Below are 17034 nucleotides of genomic sequence, written 5' to 3' on the forward strand. Positions count from 1 at the left end.
TGTAATGATCTACATGCCAACACTTTCCATTACATTCGCTCGTAGAATGGAAACAGACGACCACAGATAGAGAAGTAAACATGCAGATCTAGGCTTTCATAGATTTAAATAATGTCCATTTTTAAGTTATCTTACCTTATGTAAATTTACTTTAATTCTGAAACTGTTTCCAAATAAAAGGTCAGACTGGGGATTGCTTTTGTACCTGATGCAATTTTCAAGTAGTCCATCAAAACAAAGTGAGTTCACATATTCTATAGAATGAAAGCAACAATTGTCTTCAATGGAACTTAGCTCATTGAAACTCAAGATCTCGAGAAACATTGGTTTAACGGCAGATTGGATTGATTATATAGAAATTGCTCGAATACTTTGGTCACTTTATTTAATTTCTGGGATTCGCATGTCAATTTTCATCCCACTGAATGGTGCCTGAAGCAGAAACAAACAAACCTCCCCTTTGAAAAACACTGGAGCCAGCTTCTGTTTTGTTAAAATGGCAAGATAGGAAACGCTTTTATTATATAGAGAAGAAAAATTCTCTTCCAAAATAGAAATCTGTACAACTTTGCCACGATCAATATACATGAACTGTACAAATTTACAGCAGTTCATAATTTACCAAATATAGAAAGATGGTCAACAGAATTCACAAATAAACATTTGTGAAGTTACCCGATCACGGTATAGAAGAAACTACAGTCCGTATCCACTTCACTAAACAGTGCTAAAAATAAAGACGGCACTTTTGAAAAACCCTAGGCTAGCAATGTACAGATATAGCTATTTCATCAAAGTAGGCTGGTCAGATGTTAAAGAGACGTGTCTTTTCCATCTCTCACAGGTAGATTAACCCAAATTCATGCAAAAACAGACATTGTTAAATCAACCTAACCGAATTTTTTTTAATTGTGAAATGTTAAAATACTGTTTTGAAATACAAAGACAGCAAACAGTCTTATAGCCGTCACTTCCCCATACAGAAATGCATCAATATTTTGTTTTTTATAAAATATAGAATTTTAGATCAGAGAGAGTGCACAGGTGATAATTACTTTTAAGAGCCTGTGAGAGCGAAATCAATACTTTCTCTTTAACACTAAGAAGACCATCCAGTAATAGAAGCCCTCCCCCCAAACCAAACCGATATCCATTGCAGTGAGCCTTTGGTCCTAGCCAGACACGGTCATCATGTTGTAGGTTTTGGACGGACTCGTCCGACCGAGGCGGAATTCATCTTTACAGCTTATCCTGCTGCTGTCCACCATTTGCATGGGAGAGCTGGCGCTGAGGTGGTGGTTGCTGACGATGGGGTGAGCTTCGTACAGGACGCAGATGGAGCCGTCTTCCCCGATCCGGTAGGACACCTCGTAAGGATCAACCCAGAGAGTGAGTTCACTCGGGAGGAGGTGGTAAACCTGTTCGTTGCTCAGTCCGATGCGGTTCGCTGCCTTCCAGATGATGGGGTCCATTTTGTGGTTGATTCGGATGCATCTGTACCCGGACCCTTTGCAGGGCCTGTCGGGGAACCAGTGGTGTTTGTAATGCTCTGTGAAAAGCGAAACAAAAGAATCGTGTAATGAGCGGTCTCTCACTCCACCTCGAAAACAACAACGCTCGGATCTCAGCGGCTCCGGTTACAGAGAGAGAGAGAGGGGGGGGGGGGGAGAGGTTAGTAAACCACCACCACCCCCCCCACCCCCTCCTCGCCGCCGACTGTGTTGTAAACAAAGAGGACGGTTCACAGCCTCGCAAGGAGACCGTTAGAAGGAGAGACCGACTCGACTGTTGGGTTGGGGGCAGCAGAGCGGGAGCGCAGGAGATGTCTCGATGGCCGCTGCTGTCGGCGGTTGGTGTGTGCCATTAAAACAAAAGGGAGGTTGTTTACAGCACCTCTTCTCTCTCTCTCTCCCCCCCAACACTCCTCCTCCTCCACCGCCGCCGCGCACAGAGCTCAGCTCGGCTCGCCGGTGGGTGGGAGAAGGGGAGGGAGGGGGAGGGGAGAGAGATGATAAAACAAGCCCGAGGACAAAGAAAGAGCCCGCCATCGCCATCGCCATCGCCGCCGCCGCCAACTTCCCTCCTCGCCCTCGCGCCGCGGCCGCTCACTCACCCGCCAGCAGCTCCTGCAGCGACTGACTGAAAGTCTGCAGCTGCCGCTCGTTCATGGTGCCCGTCGTCCGGAGCAGTTTAGCGATAAATCCCACGGCCGCGGAGATCTCCAGTTTCATGCTGGCCCAGGCGCTTGAAATGTACATTGAGGAGGATAAGTTGTGTGTGTGTGTGTGCGTGTGTGTGTGGGGCGGAGGGTGTGGGGGAGGCTTCGGTGTCCGCGAGGAGCGAGACGCTGAGCGGCTCTTTTGTCGGTTATTTTCAAATGGGTCTCCGGCTCTGGACGGCCGGCGTGAGGCGGTTTGTTACCTCTGCCTGATCCTGTCCGCGTGTGTGAGCGAGCGAGCGAGCGCGGGAGGGAGGGAGGAGGTGGTGGGTGAGGTGCGGGTTGAGGACGGCCGGGTAACGGGCGGCTCTTTGTCGGGAGGGGAGTGGGAAAGGCGAGCGGATGGTCAGAGCTCGGCGACGGGGGCGGCCGCTGCTGCCAGGCACATCCTCCGGCGCTAAAATCCTTCACCGAACGGGCCGCGCCGTCCCCGCGCGACGCCCTTTATACCCGCACACGGGAAGTGACGCGCTCACAACAAAGACGGGCGCGGGACCAATTGGAAGCGCGCTGACGTGACGGCGAGCGGGATGTGAGTGACGCGACCCCCGCGTCTGTCGACGCACAATGGGGGCGGGGCGAGGAGGAGGGGGGGGGCGGTGGGCGGGGCGTGGAGAGGGGCGGGGCGCTCAGAGCAGAGCAACAACAAGCCCCAGACCAGCAACACAGAGTGACTCTCCCACCCCCCACCCCAGAGCAGAGCAGAGAGCAGCAACAACCCCCCACCACACCCCCACCCCCTACACCACCCCCCACCAAGCCCAGAGCAACAGGCAAGGCCACCCCCAACACAGCAACCACCGCCACCCCCAACACCACCCACCCACCCACCCACCCACCCAGCACCGTGCCACCCGCGCCCACACCTTCATCCGCACCCCGTGCCGGTACCACACCGCACAGGGCCACCCGCAAAGACCCCCTTTCGTTCGCAGCGCGACGCCGCGGGGCCGTCCGTCCGTCCGCGCGCGCCGCGCTCTCCCGGCCGGTCGCGCCCCTGCCGACGGTCTTCACGCCCGCAGCCCCTGCGTGCCAGCTGCCGCACCGTCAGCTGGCCGGCCGCCCCCCCCCCCCCCGTGTTTCGCCGCCCGCCGCGTCGGCGGCTCCGTGTTTTGCAACCCTTGATGTTCACAGCACTGCCACGGCCTCCCCTTCGCAGTGGTTTACTGCGACGTTCACAAGCCTTACGTTCACAACACGGTGCTGCAATGCCCACATCCATAGCGCTTTGTTGTGGATATGACTTTGGACACTGTGACTATTGGAGGGAGAAAGTGACTATTGTGGGGAGAAAGTGACTATTGTAGGGAGAAAGTAAAGGTGTTTGCAGCATTTATAACTCGGGGCAGTGGGGAGGGGGAATCACATTAATGCCTGACATCAGCAAAAGCAGTGTGGGTAAAATGGATTGGAATTTCTACCCACCATTTCATTTGGAAAGTAGACTCCACTGGAGCAATTCATACCCAGGACCTCAATAGAGGAACAGGTTGAGAGAGTTCATTAAACCGCATGAATATGTAATCTGAGGCCATTATTATTATTATTATTATTATTATTATTATTATTATCTTTAGAAAAGACTTCAGCAGAGCTTCCCAGCCAATACTTGCAAAGTTTAAATGCTTCCTTGCCCCAGATATGATTTCGCGATGTTATTGATAATAATTCAACAATAATAGTACAACAACAACAACAAGATTACATTTGCATAATGGTCCTTGTATTTGATATAACACCTCTAATGTTGAAATGTCACAAAGTGTTTCACAGGTAGTTGCTACCAAGTATAACTATGTATTTGCAGATAGGAACAGCAACAAATTTGTGCTCACCATGTCTGGAAATTCTACCCCGACATCATCATTGCGGATGATGCAGATGACTCTTTACAGATGTGATTGTTTCAAAAGTTGTATTATTTTTCTGGCTTTGTTCAAAAAATTGAAATTGATGCCATTTTTATTAATATCAGGCAAATCTACTGGTTTGATGGTTCTTGAATTTCTTAGGATTGGAATACAATATTAAATATTATAAACTGCAAGTCAGATCATATTCAATATATAATAGATACTGTGCATGTAATTTCCTTAAAGTCTGCATAAGATTATGTAGTAATAAACCTAGTGCAAGGATTTGCAAAGAAACCTAGCTCTAAATGTCATTCAATCTTGGATTTAAAATACAGATATTCTCACGAACCAGCATTATCTTAACACAAATTCCATATGGGCTAAAAGCTCTAAGCTCATTTCTGGGTTCAGATGAAGTTCATCAACAGCTCTAGTTTCACTCTCAAGCTTCAAGGCAACAGGCATCACTTAGTTTGTAGTCTTTTAACTCACAACCCAAGTATCTAGAGTTCTACATGTATTGTGCAGTTGCATGGGTGATCTGCTATTTTTGATATCATTTTCATTCTGTTATCTGTACCTTCATCATTTATTCCATTTCATGCCTTGTGATCTGTTTTATCAAATGTAATTATCCGTCCAACTGTGCTGCTTAATTAGTTCACTTAATTAACTTCAACTGATTTATATTACTCTTTTGTCATTGGTTCTATGCCACTTAAAAGAGATGCTGTTGCAGAATTATTGTTGTGTATATTATACAGTATACATATATTCAGTACACATTTAACATCAGCCTAAAATACTCGGTGGAGAAAGTCACATCTCTACAGGTGCTGGCATGAATTTATCTTTAAGTCCATATAGCAGGTCCAGGAATATTCTCCCCTTTTCTGCAGTGCAAGCAGCCTGTAAACATATTGTCTGCTGGTACCATTCCCAAAGTGTTTCAAAGGTCTGACCATGCATGAAACTGTAATTGGGACATGTTTGAGATATTGATGTAAGAATTGGATATTCTATGCGTGTCAGGCCTATATGTGTTCCTTGTGTGAGGGAAAAAAAAGTTCTGAAGTTTTTCCTCATCAGTGGATTAATCATATTAGTGCATATTTACTCCTAAATTATATATGCATATTTAGTTTTCAATTACAATAGAAGTGCATGGTTTACTAACAGCCAATGAGATCACGTGGTGACTTTTATCTCTATAATAGATAAGTCTCAAAGCACTTCACAGAATAAATTACAAAATGGATTGACTATGTATTTTGTTGGCGAAACGCGGCAGCCAATTGCACATAGCATTGACCCGTAAACAGTCATGGATTGAGTGACCAAATTATAATTTTTTAAAATTTTATTTTGAGGGCTTTATTACCCCCAGAAAGGGATCTGCCAATTGACTAACAACTGGGTTCCTACTTACTGCTAGATAAACAGAGCCGTGTGGAGTAAGGAAACTTGCCTTAGGTTTTACACCCCCCCCACCCCCCGCCTGGAATCGAACCCAGGACCTCTCACTTGTGAGGCTAGCATGATGTGCGATTCCACAAGAAAAGATTCTTTAAGAAAAGAAAACACCTACATCTTCCAGGTAAACTTCCAGGTAAATAAGGAAGTTGCTAATCTTTTAAAAAACAGAATTTGTTTTGTGATTAATTAACTTCTAATATGAATGACAAATTAGTTTTCTGATATGTGCAACTGCAAAATAAGCTCAAGGAAGTAAAACAATGGAATACAAATAGTAGTAGGCAATCAAATTGAACCTTTGGCAGTTCACTCTGTGTGGATAATGCCATAAATTTATTGGCCAGTAAATATATAACATTTCATAACTCAAAATGTTGGAAGGAAGAACATAAATGGTTATTAAATGGAAGTCTTTTGTAAATATTTATTTTACTTTAGTGTGAAATAATTTCCAAAGAACGAATGTAAAAAAATGCATTATATCATGTGACAGGAGCACTCTGGAGATTGTGGAAGGATGAGATCATGTTGACCAAACGTCTCTGTTTATCCATATCTCTCTTGCGAACAACTGAATATGCAGTGGAGTGATTGCAAGGCAGAAATTTTACATAGATTGGTTGAGTTATTGTATCAGAAATTGTGATTGAATGCATTTTGTGCCCTTAATGCAAGATGACATTCAATAAAAATGCTTTGTGCCAGCGACATTTTACTAAGAGGATTTATTGAGAAACAATCTGGAGTTGCCGATGTGGAAATGCAATGTCCAGTGCACATTTTGCATAGGTTGGCACATATGATGTCTGAATGTACCGACGTCAAAGAGTACATGATTTCCAAAAAAGGAGCAATTATGTAAAGTTTATCCCAGTGAATCACAGGCTGCACTATGCAACGAATCACATTTCAGGCTTTGTGTTCTTTGTAACATATCCTGTTGGGTTTTGTGAGGATGCTTTATTTCTGAATTATTTTTGTCACTGGTGGTGACGTGGCAGATAATGATGGACTACAGGCTCCCATAACTGGATTCCATGATCTTAACTGGCATGTAGTTGTACAGTGTTAACTGACATGGGGGTGACCTGTTGGGAGTAATGCCATTTGCCGTTTGAGACCTGGATAGTTTTAAACATTGTGGGAAAAGTTTGCAAAACAGTAACTGCTAACCAAGTGACTGTTTTACAAACTCTGGAAACCCACTTCAAAATTAAGAGCGAATTTGACAACTTTCCAGATTTCTGCACAATCTTAAATTTCAAGGCAATAGTGAAACCACAGTCCAGGGTGAAGGGGCTGGAGACTGGGACCAGAGGAGAAATATGCAAATTTGTGAGGGGTAAAAATTGGACATAGCAAAAATTTGTTTTAAAAAAAATGTCTTAAGGAGGACTTGACCTGTTGTGAATTTCCAGTTTTCCTCTTAGTTTTTTTTATAAATTTAATTTCTATTTTCCACATTTCTCCTGATATTCCTTTCCTCTGTCTTCCGCCTCTTCTTCTGGTCTATGCCTCCTCTTGCTGATTGCCCTCTGGCACCTTGCTGTAGTGACCGTTGTTTACTTGTGAGCTTTGGCAGTGAGCTTCAGCAGGCCACACAGCTGTACAGGGCATCACAGCTGAGCCTGACCACTTCTCACCCGGCCAACAGATACCTATCTGTAGAGGTTGCTGGAGAGGGAGCAGGAATCCAATTGTGGTCTTGCCAACTATAGGAAGACTGGAACCAATTTATCCTCCATAAGTAGTTCTGCTTGAGAGCAGTGCACTTAGAATGGACAAGGATTCAAACCAATGAGCCCAATCTACTACACCGCTGGAGCTGTCTGTCCCTGGAATTCAGCTTTTTCACTCAAACCTTGCAGTCGCCAAGAGCTGTCTGCAGTTTGCCAACTGCCCCATTCAAGCTGTTCTTTCTCTGCTGTTACAATGCCATCATTCTCCAAACAATCTGCTTGTCACTCATTGTACCTCTCCACCAACTCCCTAATACCATTCTTTTGAAGCCACAGACACATAAGTGCCCTTCATAGAAACAATTCTGAACTCAATGACCTCCTGAAAAACAAGATGCTACATGGTGGAGAGAATGGGAAAGTCTTGCTGGAGAATTCCTTGATTGCCTAAAAAAAATGCATTTACTAATCCTGTGAAAATCATGGCGGGTAACTCTGTGCAGATAATCCAGATTTCACTGTACAATGTTGTTTTTTGTTTTAGAGAATGAAGCTGTAGCTATTGAGTTGCTTCTCACAATAGAGCTGTTTTTAATGTATATATATTTATAGAGAGAGAGAGAGAAAGAGGAAATGAGAAGCTGCTCAAGTGCACCTTACATTGCAATGAGGAAGGCTTTGTAGAAGGAGTTGCTTCACCCCAGCTGTAGTTTCATTATTGTTATCTCCCTTTTGATGCCATGGATACATAAGAGCCTTTCATAGAAACAACTCAGGGGCCTCCTGAAGTAGGAGGTTCCACTACTTACGTAAAGTAGATAAGAGGAGCCCTTGGCCACGATATATGTAGATTAGAACATTATTTCAATGGTTTGCAATGATTTGACCTACCCTTTTCAAATACCGTATTCCAGAAACCGTTTTACCTTTCGAATTAGCACTTCACAGAGGCTGAAGATGAAAACCTTTGCATATTATATCAAGCTGCACACAACATAAGCATCACAATGAGACATAATGCAGTGGTTTTGTCTAATATTGTTATAATCAGCATTCCTTTTCAAAAATATTATCTGTTTGTCATCCTATATCCCTCCCTATCTTTAGCCATCTGCACTACAGGTTTGTTGTGAGTATCAAGCTACCGGCCCATCTCCAACCTCCCCTTCCTGTCCAAGGTCCTTGAAAGAGTCATCGCCTCCCAGCTGCGCTCTTTCCTCTCCAACGATTCATTATTCGAATCCCTTCAGTCGGGTTTCCGTGCTGCCCATAGTACAGAAACCGCCCTGGTCAAGGTCACTAATGATATCTTGACCATCTGCGACCAGGGCTCCCTCTGCCTCCTTGTCCTCCTTGACCTATCAGCCGCATTCGATACGGTCGACCACACTATCCTTCTCCACCACTTGCCCTCCCACCTCAACCTTCAAGGCCCTGTCCTTGAGTGGTTAGGTCGTACGTCTCCCACCGTCTTCATTTTGTTTCCATAAACGGCTTTTCTTCCAGCCCCCGCACTGTCTCGTGTGGTGTCCCTCAGGGCTCTGTCCTCGGTCCCCTCCTCCTCACCCTCTATATGCTCCACCTCGGTGACATCATCCGCAGACATGGGGTTAACTTCCACATGTATGCGGATGACACCCAACTCTACCTTTCCTCCTCTACCCTCAACTCCACGACCACCGATGTCCTGACAGCTGCCTGTCTGACATCGAGTCCTGGACGAGAGACAACTTCCTTCAGCTCAATGTGCGCAAAACTGAGGCCCTCCTGATTGGCTCACGTCAGCGCCTCTGCACCTCAGGCGCTGACAGCATCAGCATCCAAGGCTGCACTCTCCACCTCTCAAAGCCGTCAGCAACCTCAGCGTTCTGTTCGACCCTGAGCTGTCCTTTCTTCCTCATATCCGTGCCTTCAGCTCCCCTCTCGATTCTCTACCCCCTCCTCACTCCCTCCATTCCCTCCCCTCACCCTGACCATTTCCCCCCTGCTCGGGTCCCGATCCAACTGTCTAGCGCCTTGGGACGTCCTCCCGACGTGATAAATGAAATCTTGTTGTTGTTGTACTGGCAATACATGGAAATAATGAAGAGATGTTTACTACTGTGCTAGTTCAGTGTAGAAACTCCCACCTCTGAGTGTATTAATCCAACCGAACCACTGTTAATAGAATATGTATTAAGTTGGTGTAATCCGTTTTATGGGAATCTCGTATTAGTGTCTATCAAGTGGATACATGGTGCGTGTTTTTTGGCAAGTAATTTACTACAACTCAGCTAAGATTTAATTGGGAGGGCACAGAACAGAGCAAATGTGTGAGATCACGTTTGAGTGGGTTCACCCTAAGATGCTCTATTTAATGTTGTAAACGTGGCCTTTGTATGGTGCATCTGTTATTTTCAGCCTAGGGAGACCTGGACTCCTGAGATTTGACAGACTGCAGGGCTGACATAAGGGTAGTCACTGTGTAAAATAATATTCCATCGCCCTTGCACAATTTCCTGAATTCAGTGTGACTTATGCAACATAGGTCTTCTTATGGGACATGTTTATTTGCATCATTCACGCTTTTCTCACCTTTTCCTACTTCTGCAGTCTGATCCAACCCTTTACCCCGTGCTGTTCATCCTTCTGACTGATCTCCGGGTCATTTTTCAGTTCCCCCCACCACCAGTCAACAAAGCCCGGAGCCACTATGTTCCCATGCTGTGGAACTTTCTCCCCGAATCCCGTTGTCTTGCTCCTCTCTACTCGTTTTCAAAACCCATTTAGAAACTTTTCTCTTTGACACTGGCTTAAACATTCTTAATTTCTCCTCCCTCCTTTCTCAGTGCTCTTTATTGCCTCCATGAAACATTTTGGGATAGTGAGTCACCATGAAAGGTGATATTTAATTGCAAGTTACTGTTGTTGATTATGTGTCTTATCAATGAGCAAGAGTAAACTGATCCTGGTGGCCAGTTGTCCCCCTTGTCTAGTGCAGCACAGTTTAACAGACACCGCCCATTTTGAAGATTCTTTTTATTTTTATAAACATATTGATTTGACATCCAGGAAACAGCATGAAAGGAAAGGAAGGGTTAAACTGTGGACCTGGGTTTTACATTTTATAATAAATCTTTTCAAAACAATCAAAAATCTGCGTGACAATTAACCTTCCTTTATCCTCGGTTTTCTGAATATTAATTTATCTTTGATGTCAAATGATTTTTTGTTTGGAAACAAAATGCTGGCACTTCTCAGTGATTCTGAATGACCTTGATGCAATCCATCTTTTCTACTCAAATCACATGATTTCGACTTTTGACAAGAAATGTCCAAACTCACAACATTATTGGGGTGGGGTGGGGGGGGGGTGGGGGGGGAGGAGGAGCTACTAAAATGCTATTTATTGCTTTTTAAATTAATCCTAATTTCTCTGGAGTACAGTGGTAGAGCACTAATCAATCACCTGATTTCTGTTTATTCAGGACAGCTTTGTTAATGCAGTATTATTAAACTCTATTAACAAGGCTAAGCTTATCTGAGCATTGGAGAATAAAAAAAATCATATTATGCATATCTTACTCTATTCAGTGAAGGAACGAGTGGACATGAACCTGGAAATTATAGACCAGTTAGTCTAATACCAGACGTTTCTGGAGTTTGAAAGCTCTTACATTAGCATCTAACCATTCCAAAGCACACACCAGTGCTCTGATCTCAATCAACTTTCTCTGGCTACGCATGGCTCTTCCCTGGAATGGAATTCACCAAGTGTATTTACTCCATTCAGCCCTTTGAGCCTGTTCCGCCATTCTATTAGATCATGGCTGATCTGTACTCAACTCAAATTATCTGTACCTCCTTTGCCCCATAATCATTGGTACCCTTTTCAGCACTTTGAGACGTTATCTTGCGTGAGGGACACTTTATAAGTGCAAACTGTTTTGGTTTTCCAGGTGCTTTCCTTAGATCAGTTGGTATATGAATTTGGAAAACACATTGATATAGATCAGGCAAGCTAGGGTTAAAACTGGAAAGGCATGAGACATGTGCAGTATCTCTTTTCTACCGAGCTTGAATAGGTAAACCTTGGACTAAATTCATTTTAGTACTGCAATGTTTGGCTGTTTGTGTTGACTTATTATCACACTATGTTATGTTGGTGCTCCATAACAGACCAGAAGCCAAATATCCTAACCGGAAAATAGTACACTGACCTCTGTCAATACATCTGTTATTTACATGAGTTAGTGATACTGTTTGCAACTGCCACTGTTTCCTGGAACTAGCAGGGGATTTAAGATTCTAGTGTCAGCATCACACTCTAGCTGATGTAACACATAGGTAATACTGTATGAACAAATTGGCTGTTAGTTGTTAATGGAAACCACAGCTTTATTTGCTTTTGCAATGAAATTCAAAGTTTTAGCTACGTGTTCATAATTTTGTCTTCTCTGATGTGCCAGTATCATTTTTAAAAAATCCTGAATTGTTCTTCCTTAGCATAGTTTTACGGTGTCTTTCTTGGTTTTATAATTAAAGTTAAAGCCCCAGTCTATAATTTTCAAGGTAAAATGCCCGGATTATGGGATCAGTGTTATTATTGGAACCTATGACATTACGCAATGTGTGCAAATCAATTCCCTTGTGTGATTTATAGCAATAGAAAATTATATCTGCTTATTGGTACACTGTGCTTCTCCCAGCCACTTGCTTGCCTTTTGTCAGGCTACTAGGATTTCACATTTACTGTGGTCAGATAAAGTATGCAGAATATAAACAAAATAAATTTCCCTACAAATACACAGTCACTACACATCACAGTAAAGAGCCAGACTCACACCTGCAAAGAGATAACAAATCTGCAAAGGTGTCAGTCTGGCTCAGTCGGTAGCACTTACGCCCTTGAGTCAGAAAATTGTGGTTGTTCAAGCCGTACATCAGGAGTTTGAACTCAGTCTAGACTGGCACTCCAGTGGAGTTCTGGGGCAGTACTGGTTTAGCAGGAATGCCATCCTTTGCATGGATGAGAAGTTAAACCATGGTCCCTTATGCCTGATTAGGTGGACATTAAAGATCCCATATTACTATTTGAAAGAGAGAAATTTCTTCTGGTCTCCTGAACAACAATCTCCCGGATGAATTGATTATTCATTTCATGGCTGTTTGTGGGTCATTACTGTGTGTGAATTTTCTGCTGCATTTGCCTACAAACACACAGTAACTAACTACACGTCACAGTAAATCCTGAGACATTTGGATGATTTGATAAGGTACTATATGATTATATATTTAGAACTAACAAATGCCCTACTCTTGCTTTCATGAAACAAAAACGTTTGGCAAAAGTTGCCAACAAACTGTCCTGGTTCTCAGACAAGAAAAGGCATTGGGCGTGGGCATTATTGTAAGTTTTTAACAACAGCAGTAGAATTCAGAAGGAAAAGAAAGTGAGCCACAAAGGACCAGGAAGACCCAGGTCAACCACCTCACCAGGATGTCCAACTTGCAGCTTTGGACAATTGCGTAAATACAATATTTACAATTGTTGCACAACAAAGTTTCTGACCCAAAGCTGATATTTCAGTAATACAACTTCCCCAATGATCCGATTGGTAAAGACACTGTGTATTCTGTAACTGAGCATTGTAAACCAGTAAGATCCCAGTTTCAATCTGCTGTTTCATCTGTGCCGTATTTGCTGACCAGTATTCTTAAACTAGGGAGGGGAAAGTTATCCTGAGTTTGCACTTCTAATTTCTACTCAATCACGTCTGCTGTACTCGCATCCATATGCTTCAATGCTCACCTTTGATAACATTCTCCCCCCTCCCCCCAGGATTTACTGTACTGTGTAGTGGCTGTATATTTTACAAGCAAATAAAGGAGCAATGTCCCACAAACTCTATTAAAAAAGAGTAAGGCGATTCTCCCAGTGTCCCGAATACCCCAAATAAAATTGATCACTCACTCCATGACTGTTTGTGGGTCATTGCTGTGCACAAATTGGGGGGGGGGGGGGTGGGGGGAATTGGAGCATACCATGAAGGAGCTTACTATGTTGCACTTTAATTATGTTCTGAGTCGTGAGATATTTCAAGGTGCCATTACACTGTCCTTACTTTGAAGTGGAAAATATGCACTGTTCAGGCTGCCGATAAGAAACCAAATGCAATCCCAGATGATTTTAATCCGACTCGTGTAAACAGTCTGTTTAAAATCATCTCTTTTTTTCCGCTGAGCCAGACTGCACAGTGCACGAATTGATGCGTAATTTGATAGTGCAGAAGCTGTCCGCTGTTAGGGATGGCGGAGGAAGGTGTGCTGTGAATGCTGATGATGTTCAAATTCTCACTGACTCAGTAGAAAAGAATGGAATTCAAGCACCTGTTTAAACATGGTATCGTATCAGTGTTACCCCTCATCTCTGCTACCCCTCCCAGCTCAGCGCCTGTGCTCCACGGTGTCAGCGTACTTGCTCTGACACATCTACCGCAGGGTTTTATCTCGGGGTGGGAAACAATGCCACACCTATCTCCTGGAAATCATGTTGCCTCATAGATGGCTTAGCACTGAGGCTAGGAGCTAAGAGTCTCCTTCCACAGAGTAAGGAAATCAGCACTTTTCACATCCCTTTTCCTGGCATCAGCTATAAATTTACAATTCGGGCAAATTTACACCAGTTGTGTATATCAGCCTATTACAGAGCTGGATAAATTCATAGGAATTGTTGCTTAGCTTTCTTAATTATTTCCAACATGACAAATTGTGAATAGTGTTTAGTTTTTCTTCAGCCAGTAAAAAGTATCATAATGAATACCCTAGTTCTATATTTTTGTCGTAATTGCATATCAAAATGTGTCGCATGCCTACCTGTTAATGTAGAGTTTTATTCATCGCATGCTACAGTTTGAACTTCCTCCTTGCTGCACCCACGTAGGATTGATAAAAAGAATAAAAAGTTGTGCCTACATCCCTCATAGACAACAGCTAGGGCACAGTGGAACTGGGTTACATTTGCATGGATTTGATGTGCTACATACTGTGTGGTCCATCCAAAATTCTCAATCCTCCACATAAGATGACAAACAAATGCCACGTGTGGCACATGTGAGCTGGAAGTGCAAAAATAAAGCATCTTACATAACTGCAGATGGTAATCACTTGGCTTCGGAGGGTGAGGCTCTCAGTAGGTCATAATAACAGAGCAGGGGTTATGTAAAATGGTGATTTCTAGATTAATCCATTGTTTTACATCATAAGTAGGAATATTTTGCTTAAAAAAGGGTGATGACAATAAACAGATCTGTGACTTATACTAATCTGTATCACTGTGACATGTGTACCCCAAAGCAATATTTTTCCCACGCATACGGAATCACACACACACACAAATAGACACACAAAAATATATATAAAGAGACATGTGTAGAGAGATGTAGTACTAATGCTATAATTCCACTGTTTTTGTTTTTAAGCGTTATCTTAAACCTCTTTCACAAATAGATCGGGCTTAGAGATGACATTTTCCACATTTCATCAAAGGGTATGTAATTATGCAATTTGTTGATGGGAGATTGGGGATGGTGATTGCGGTGGGGGCTGGGGTGGTTGGTGGCATATGCTTGTACATACACAGAGCTCGTGGTCTAGACTGACACTGGACACTGTCAGAAAGGCGTTCTTGTTGTTGTTGTTCAGATGACACGCTAAATTGAGTTTTTGTCTATCTGTCGATTCAGGTTTACATTAACGAGCCCGTGACACTGAAAAAACCCACGAAAAGAAAACAATTTATCCAGGTGTCCTGGCCATCAATCTTGCAGGTAAATTGGTTATCCTCCTGGCTATTTGTGGGACATTTCTCAGCGATCATTTGCCTACAAATGCACAGTCACTACGTCGGTCCCCTCCTCTTCACCCTCTATATGCTCCCCCTCGGTGACATCATCCGCAGACATGGAGTTAACTTCCACATGTATGCGGATGACACCCAACTCTACCTTTCCTCCTCTACTCTCAACTCCACGACCACCGATGTCCTGACAGCTGCCTGTCCGACATCGAGTCCTGGACGAGAGACAACTTTCTTCAGCTCAACGTGCGAAAAACCGAGCCCTCCTGATTGGCTCACGTCAGCGCCTCCGCACCTCAGGCGCTGACAGCATCAGCATCCAAGGCTGCACTCTCCACCTCTCAAAGCCAGTCAGGAACCTCGGCGTCTTGTTCGATCCTGAGCTGTCCTTTCCCCCCCACATCCGCACTACAACTGGCACCGCCTTCCATCACCTTCGGAACATCGCCAGACTACGCCATTACCTCACCCCTCACGCTGCTGAAACCCTGGTCCACGCCTTTGTCACCTCAAGGCTGGACTATGGGAACTCTCTCCTCGCCGGCCTTCCCGCCACCTCCCTCCACAAGCTGCAGGTCATTCAGAACTCTGCAGCTCGTGTACTGTCCCGCACCAGGCTTCGCGACCACATCACTCCCACCCTCGCTCGCCTCCACTGGCTCCCCATCCCCCAGAGGATTGATTTCAAGATCCTCATCCTCACCTACAAGGCCATTCACGGCCTTGCTCCCTCCTACCTCTCCAACCTACTATCCCCCTACCTACCTGCCCGTACCCTCCGTTCCTCTGGCTCTGGTCTGCTCCACGTCCCCCGCCCCAACCGCCCTACCATCGGTGGTCGGGCCTTCAGCCTCTCAGCCCCCAGGCTCTGGAACTCCATCCCCCAGTGCCTTCGCCGCTTCCTCCCTCTCCTCCTTCAAGGCCGGTCTCAAAACCTTTCTCTTTGACCGTGCCTTCAGCTCCCCTCTCGACTCTCTTCCCCCTCCTCGCTCCCTCCCTTCCCTCCCCTCACCCTGACCATTTCCCCCCTGCTCGGGTCATGACCGAACTGTGCAGCGCCTTGGGACGTCCTCCTGACGTGAAAGGCGCTTTATAAATGGAATCTTGTTGTTGTTGTTGTTGTTTATTGAAAAGCTCTGTGAAGTATTTTGAGATGTTGCAAAGGTTTGACAATGCGCTAAATCAAATGCATTATAAATTAAGTTGCCATAGTTTCTTTAAAAATCCACCGCATGTCACTCTTGATATACTCGTTGTTTTTAGGTTGCCTTGAAACTAAATCTCACAATCTAATCCCATTAGTTATTGTGTACATCTTCCATCACTCTATCCTAGGTCGCACAAAACACATTGTGAGTTTAATAATAACAGTAATCCTTGCATTTGATATAGCGGCTAATCACGTCGTCGTGATGTCTTAAAGCGCTTCACAGGATATACTGTAAACGGGACTGATTGTGTATTTTGTGGGCAAAACGCAGCAGCCATAACTATATTTCAGTTAAACAACAGTGAGATGTTGTAAAGTATTGCCCAATAACGATTTTTTTCCAGCTTAGTTCCTTCCCTATCAGCATTGATCACTAGAAAGGATGTTGACTTGTGGGACTTGACAAACTCATATCAAATGAGCTAATATCATATGAGCCCCTCAGAAGGGAGAACTGAAAAAGCAGGTCTCTTAAAGGGAAATAACACTCAAACTATATCAAAAAAATGATGATCACAGATTTTTAAATCTGTATTTTGTACCATGTAGCTTGATGTGTGGAGCACTTTGTAACAAAAGTACTTCCCTAACAGCTTCCATTTATTTTAAAATTAAAAATCATGTTTAGCGAGGGCATTTCTCACCATTGGAGCCTAAAAGACTTAAAATTTAAGATTGGGTAGAATTTTGGAAAACTCTAAAAGTTATCCAGTTGGGAAACTGGCTTCCTAATTAAAACAGTACAATCCAGTTTACAT

At 44.0% G+C, this 17034-nt stretch overlaps 1 protein-coding gene across 1 annotated transcript; it reads right to left on the reverse strand.

The window, feature by feature from the left end:
• Nucleotides 1–486: 486 nt before the first annotated feature.
• On the reverse strand, nucleotides 487–2634 carry LOC103179834 (protein BTG1). Its single transcript, XM_007895307.2, has 2 exons — nucleotides 2114–2634; nucleotides 487–1549 (listed from the first exon to the last, which is right to left on the reverse strand). Exons 1-2 carry the CDS (start codon nucleotides 2256–2258, stop codon nucleotides 1173–1175), a joined length of 522 nt encoding a protein of 173 aa, XP_007893498.1. The 5' UTR covers nucleotides 2259–2634; the 3' UTR covers nucleotides 487–1172.
• Nucleotides 2635–17034: the final 14400 nt, after the last annotated feature.

The sequence above is a fragment of the Callorhinchus milii genome, unplaced genomic scaffold (genome assembly GCF_018977255.1).
Source record: "Callorhinchus milii isolate IMCB2004 unplaced genomic scaffold, IMCB_Cmil_1.0 Scaffold5, whole genome shotgun sequence".
In the NCBI taxonomy this organism is placed as follows: Eukaryota; Metazoa; Chordata; class Chondrichthyes; order Chimaeriformes; family Callorhinchidae; genus Callorhinchus; species Callorhinchus milii.

Coding starts and splice junctions, on each gene's coding strand:
- LOC103179834 (XM_007895307.2), bottom strand. CDS start 2,258: ATGTACATTTCAAGCGCCTGGGCCAGCATGAAACTGGAGATCTCCGCG. Junction 1,550..2,113: donor GCTGCAGGAGCTGCTGGCGG/GTGAGTGAGCGG, acceptor CGCTTTTCACAG/AGCATTACAAACACCACTGG.